We start from the raw sequence: 6,623 nt of genomic DNA on the forward strand, positions 1-6,623 counted from the left end.
GCCACAAAGGACACCGGATATAATTTTCATTATTATTATAATTTGGCCTCTTCTGGTACCTGATTTTCCCTAGATGCTCTGTTCTGCCTGTATTCCTTCCTCCTGGGAAGGCGGCCTCAAGGCAGCTGGTCTGGCCCCATTTCAGGTCCCTCCCCACCCCCATCCCACCCACCCCTGGTGTCTAGACAGAGCAACAGGCTTCCCCTCAATGTCCATCTCCCTGGTTTACAGGCCCATGACCCACGTGTATCAGCTCAGGTTACCCAGCACAACCCCATTCCTGGCACCTTCTGACCCTCTTGCCCTGGGTCTCTCTTTTTTTCTGTCTTCCAGAGGAATTGTGAGAGTGACACAGAGGAGGACATCGCCAAAAGGAAAGCCCTCCACCCCCGGAGGAGGAGCAGTACCTCCTAACTGGCCAGGCTCAAGGTGGCCAGGCCCCGCAGGGCTCCTTTCTATGCAGACTCTTGGACCCCGCTTGTCGCCAGCACCCAGGCATTCTGCATCCCTGAGCACTTTGCAAGAGAGATGGGCATGCAGGATTCAGAAGCATTTGCAGGGGAGCCAGGAGACCCTGGGAGCTGTGGCTGTCACCTCCTGGGAATGCAGGAGACTCCAGCACTCCCAAAGCTCTTAATTCTCCACAAAATGGGCTTTCACCTGCTGCCAACCTCAGAACCTGGGATGGGGATGTGGACCTAAGAAAATTATGCAAATGACCATCATCATCATGGGTGAAGGTCAGATTCAGGCAGCTTTCCTCACAGGATGAGGGAGTTCAGAACCAGCCTGGTCAAAACTGACACCAGGAAGCAGAGGCCTCCCCCATGGGAACAAGATAAGAAGTGAAATGAATCTTGGGGTGTGAGGGACCAATCCTGTGACCTCCCAGAACCCACATGGAGTCCACGTGTCATGCTGGCCAACATATCAAACCTTCTAAAGCAGCCCATTTTCAGCCCACTGTGTTGTAATTTTTTTCATTTTTATTAAACTTCTGGTTTACCTGATGCTCGGCTTCTTTTAGGACTCTCCCGATCTGATTTTCTTTAGCTCAGGTGCCTATGACTGTCGGGGAGCAGCTGGGGTGCTGAGTGGAAAGCACCTCCGAAGGTCATACTGAACCACCCCCTCTGGACTGCAGGGTGCCTACCTTCTACATCCTTCCCTAAAGGAGTGCAGCCCAAGAAAATCAGCCCAGGTACCAGCATATAATGCCTGTGCTCCCTCCGCTACGACGACAGTCACCCCTGCTGGTGTGGACTGAGTTGTGTCTCCCAACCTCTGGTACCACTGAGTATTTGGAGACAGGTCTTTAAAGAGGTAATTAAGGTAAAATGAGGTCACTGAGGTAGACCCTAATCCAATATGGCTGGTGTCCTTATAAGAAGAGAAATCAGGACATACAGGACCATATGAAGAGACAGTGAGAAAGCGACCACCTACAAGCTAAAGAGAGAGGCCTCAGAAGAAGCCAACCCTGCCAAGACTCAATCTCAGATCTCTGGCCTCCAGAACTATGAGAAAATAAATTTCTGTTGTTTAAGCCACCCAGACTGTGCTTCTTTGTTGCGGCCGCTCCAGAGAACTAATACACCTGCCAACGATGGCCAAGGTAGGGGCAGGCGGCTTTACGAAGATGTGGTTGGAGAAGGTCAAAGAGGGACCTACAGGGAGAAAGGAGAGGAAAAAAAAGATGGATTACCTGGACCCTTGAGTGAAGATGGCAAGAGAACTTTGACAACATAGAAATCTGAGCCCTGCTTTCCAGGCCAAAGGAATGGTGGTGCTGATCAGAAACCCACGAGAAGACCGTTGGAAGCCAGAAGTATAAAGGGTCAGGGTGAGGCACCAAGGCTGAGAAAGTACATGGGAAGAGGTGGGGAAAAGGGAGAGAAGTTTTGGAAGGTGGGCGAGGGAAAGTGTGCCAGGAAGGAAAGAGGGGAAGAAAGTAAGGGAGGGAAGGAAAGGGCACAGGGAGAAGGGGAGGCATCCTTTCCCTTTGTCAGCAGCAAGTTTTAAGCACATTGTGTGAGAGAGTGGGCCCAGCGGCCCTCATCCAGTGAATGATCCAGGGCAAAATGGCCCCACAGAAACAGAAAGGCAGTCCAGTTTCAGAAAAGCTTCCAGCCAGAAATGGAGTGGCCTGCAAGCTTGTTGAAGAAAGCTCTGCTGTTGCCTTGGACGTCCCAGTTCTCAGGAGGATCCAGCTCTGTGCCTCCCTCCAGCCTCTGGAGGATAGCCGAGGCTGAGAACTGATACCTGTGTTCAGGGCCCCTGGGTCGTGGCTGTGACTGGTCACATAGATCAGCAGGGAATGTTCTAGAACAAGGGCTCCTGGGCGCTCCTAGGAAGTAAAACGTGGTAGCGAGTAGGCGGCTGCCTTCCTGCTAGGAAAGAGGGCAGTGAATGGCTTTGACAAACCCAGTCTTGAGTTTCCAATCATGACCAAAGGGTAAGCCTTTTGGAACTTGTCTGGCCCAACCACTGCACTGTACTGAAGAGGAAACTGAAGCCAAGAGAGAGGAAGTGACTAGTTGTGCTTCACACAGCAGATTCGTGAACATGTCTGACGAAAGCCCAGACTTCCTGACTCCTAGTGCTGTGTTCATTTCTTCAGCTTGATAACTGTGGGAGACCTTTCAGGAAATGGATGGACACTTTGCGTCATTTTAAACATGCTCTCATCTGTCCTTTACTGTTGCCTGCCCTGTCATTCATTTCTGGAAACGGAAGAAATGGTCACACTTGCTTCTTTCCATCTTTGCAAAGGGCACTGCCCCTGAGTGGGGATAGCTCGGCAGCCAACCTCCATGGGCTGCAAGTCGGTCAGTGAACCGCTATTTATTGGGCTCCCACTGTATGCCTAGGACTGTTCTAGATGCCAGGGTTAGAACAATGAACAGGACAGACTTGATAACTTCCCCTACGGGGGTCTACATTCTGTAAAGTCCTGGGAATCCAGGACTCCATCCTACTTACAGGCTGCTCCTCCCCACTCCTTCTCATCCAGATTATATAAAGCCCTGTTGGCTGGGTCCCCCTCAGCGCAGCTCTCTGGGGCTTGAAGGCACCCGCTGGGGTTCCCAAATCCCTCAGGAAGCACAGGGCCAGGCAGTGGGCAGAGAGGAGCCTTTGAAGATGTGCATCCTTTGAGGATGACTTTGACACCTAGCAGCCCGAAGCCAAGCATCTGTGCCAATCCCATACAGGGCCCCAGTCCCTGTGGCCTCTTGGCTGGCAGATGGCTGGTGCCCTCCAGGTGTGAGGAACGGTGGAACAGCTAGCCCAGGGGAACTAGGTGTTCTGGGTTAGTTCTGAAGAAGTCTGTGTTGACCAGCTGACACTTCAGGAGACCACAGTGTGCCCTGAGGCGAATGGAACATTTCCAGTGCTGAAAGCTGTGCTCAGTTAAAAGGCAGTCTTCAAAGAGTCTGAGGGCGCCCTGCCCCCGAGTGTTTGCCTGTATGTTTGCAGGATGCTGCATTAATATTTCACAAAGGCACATATAAATATTTCAGTGCTCTGCATTTTAATGTCAATCTCACTGGTTTTCCTGACTCCAGATCTTAGATTTCATTTGCCTTTTCCACTAGCCTATTTATTTGCCGAAAACCTTATTTTGGAAGCAGGCGAAGAAGGCCATGCCATAAGAGGTGAACCACAAAATCTCTATGAAAGGATAGTAGGTACGTGTGAAAAGAGCTTAATTGAGGACTGGGATATCACAAGGAATTTCATCTGACACAGGCTTATCGAACTTTCCAGCTGGTTCACAACTTGATGTCATCCTGACATTGTTCTGTTCACCATCGCTGCACCCCAAAGAATAATTGTTCCTTGGTGGGCTGCTGAGAGAATCCCATTCTAAGCAGACCTTAATAGGCTTAGGGATTGGAGCCATTGAAGAGCTGTAAACAATGGTTAATTCACATTTCAAAAAGCAGAAACACAGTTGGTGACCTCTCATTAATAGTTTCTATTTTTCCCTTTCTCCCACTAGTTCCCTTTTTCTCTCCCCCTCTATCCATTAGCAAGTCATAATATATAGCTGAAGTACATATTTTAGTAATGTCTTTACTTATTGAATAAAATTTGTGTTCCCAGTTCGTAATCGAAAAAATAGTTGGTTATATTATCTAGGGAGGAATAATTTTGTAAGTATTTCCCCCCCTGTGGATCAGTGATCCTCCCCGCTCGAGCTAGAAAAAAATGAAAGAAAAAAAATAAGCTCTCAATAATTTTTAAAAATCTGTTCTGTAATAGGAACATTTATATACGCTTTATTTAATCCTCTTTGTGACCTTGTAGGGGAAAGGAGAGCCCCGTTTCTATAGAGGAAGAAGCTGAGACTCAATGGAGTTAAGAAATTTGCATGCAGGGACTTCCCTGGTGGTGCAGTGGTTAAGAATCCACCTGCTAATGCAGGGGACACGGGTTCGAGCCCTAGTCTGGGAAGATCCCACATTCCGCGGAGCAACTAAGCCCGTGCACCACAGCTACTGAGCCTGCACTCTAGAGCCCGCGAGCCGCAAATACTGAGCCCGCGAGCCACAACTACTGAAGCCCACGTGCCTAGAGCCCGTGCTCCGCAACAAGAGAAGCCAGCGCAATGAGAAGCCCGTGCACTGCAACGAAGAGTAGCCCCCTCTCGCTGCCACTAGAGAAAGCCCACGCACAGCAACAAAGACCCAACGCAGCCAAAAATAAAATTAATTAATTTAAAAAATTTTGCATGCAATCACACAGCTGGAGCATTTAGAATCTGGATTCCAGCCCAGTTTTGCCCACCCCGAAATCCACATTCTTCTCTACTTTTCCTGGAGAGACAATGTTGCGTGAACAAAGCATCCCAGAGAACTAGAGAGAGCATGATACTGTTTTTATAAAGCTCAAAAACTATACTATCCTTTGTTTGGAAATACATGTCAATGTGATAAAAGAGTGTTTTCAAAGCAAGGCAATAATTATGCTCAAAATTCAGGGTGACACTTACCTCTGGCGGCTGAATTGGGGAAGAGGACAAGCGTGGGCACCAGGCTGTTGGCAGCGTTCTGGCCAACACTAAGTTCATGAGGGGCTCACGGGAGTTCATTTTATTATTATGCTTTCTCACTTACATATGAGTTATCTATGGTTGTCATCTATCAAATATTAAAATAATACAGGGAGAAAGTGAGGTGAAAAAAATCAACCCTAATGGTCATGAGATGCCACAGTGGACAGGACTTGGAGGCTGTGGTGACGATCCCCGAGTGTGCCTTTCCCCTCATGACTTAACGCTGGCTTTGCTCTGTGTTTTTTTACCTTAATCAGAGGTCATCATGCCACTCAGTGAGAATGCCTCTGTTGTATTATTATTCCCATTTTAAAGAGAAGGGGTAGAAAATCCCCCCTGCTTTGCAGCTCACATCCCCAGTCACCACCTCCCCTTGGAATCTGCCTAAGGATGCTGGTCTGAGGACATCTTCCAAGCCCAACTACGCTGAGTTTGCCAACTCACTCTCTGGTGCCTTCCTGTCTCTCTGAGTTTAATCCCAGAGGCTGGACAGAGTTTGAAAAGCCATTTGGGGACTTCCTTGGTGGTCCAGTGGTTAAGGTTCCGGCTTCACTGCAGGGGGCATGGGTTCAATTCCTGGTCGGGGAAGTTCCACATGCCGCATGGTGCGGCCAAAAACAAAACAAAAAAAGCCATCTGAGCCATTCCCCTGCTGATTTTGAATGGAGAGGAGGCGGTCCTGTGTCTTCCCTCAATTCCCTTTTCTAGTTCTTAGCAGTCCTTGGTATATTTCACTGCTTCACCAAAAGGCCTGGGCTAATTCCTGGCATTTTTCAGCTGTTGAATCTTGGCCTTGTCATTTAACCTTTCTGGGCCTCGATTTTCTCATCTGTGCAATGGTGATAATAACATCAATGTTACCTGTCACGAGTGCCTCGTTGAGACCCATTTTGTAAGGGAGGTTTGTCAACTTTGAAGAACTTGGCAAACATAAGGGATCTGTTATTTACATACCTTAGTTGTACTCTGAGACCACAGGCATAAAGAGCAACTCTGAGAAATGTAAAAGGAGAACAACCATGGTGACAGTGGCACTCAACGCTGGTGCCCTGAACTCTGGTTAGAGGGTTCCTGGGGCCCGGGCACACCTCCTACTCACCTTTTCTGCCCCAACACACCTCTGTGATGCCTGATTCTGCACAGAGCCTCAGCAATGGTTTATTAAACAGAAGAGAAAGCAGGAAGGGCCTTCTTCCCACATGGGTGCCAGAGGCTCTCAGTTGGCCGTCTTCTTCCCACCCCTCCAGAGAGTGCTTGCTGGGGAGGCCGGAACAGAGCCCTGCTGGGGGCAGGGTGCTGAGAGGGAGACACTGCTGCTTTCCCTTTTCGTTTAGAACTTGTGTAGCTCACCTCAAGAGGCGTAACGACTCTCTAAACAAGTAGATGCAGGGACCTCCCCGGTGGTCCAGTGGCTAAGACTCTGCGCTCCCAACGCAGGGGGCCCGGGTTCGATCCCTGGTCGGGGAACTAGAGCCCGCATGCCGCAACTAGAAAGATTTTGCATGCTGCAACTAAAGCCCGGTGCAGCCAAATAAATAAATATTAAAAAAAAAAAAAGAAGAAG

General features: G+C 49.0%; 1 protein-coding gene across 2 annotated transcripts in view; it reads left to right on the plus strand.

Annotated features, from left to right (window-relative positions):
- Positions 1-571, plus strand: part of LOC111177698 (death-associated protein kinase 2) — a 119,238-nt gene extending 118,667 nt beyond the window's left edge. For both annotated transcript variants that reach the window (XM_022579739.3, XM_022579737.2), the window contains one exon: positions 334-571. In XM_022579739.3, coding sequence (XP_022435447.1) covers positions 334-414 — 81 coding nt within the window. In that variant the 3' untranslated portion in view covers positions 415-571. The remainder of the gene's footprint in view (positions 1-333) is intronic.
- The last annotated feature ends 6,052 nt before the right edge of the window (positions 572-6,623 follow it).

Source organism: Delphinapterus leucas, chromosome 2 (genome assembly GCF_059928025.1).
Source record: "Delphinapterus leucas isolate spDelLeu-1000000601 "Yukka" chromosome 2, BTC_Dleu_Yukka2, whole genome shotgun sequence".
In the NCBI taxonomy this organism is placed as follows: domain Eukaryota; kingdom Metazoa; phylum Chordata; class Mammalia; order Artiodactyla; family Monodontidae; genus Delphinapterus; species Delphinapterus leucas.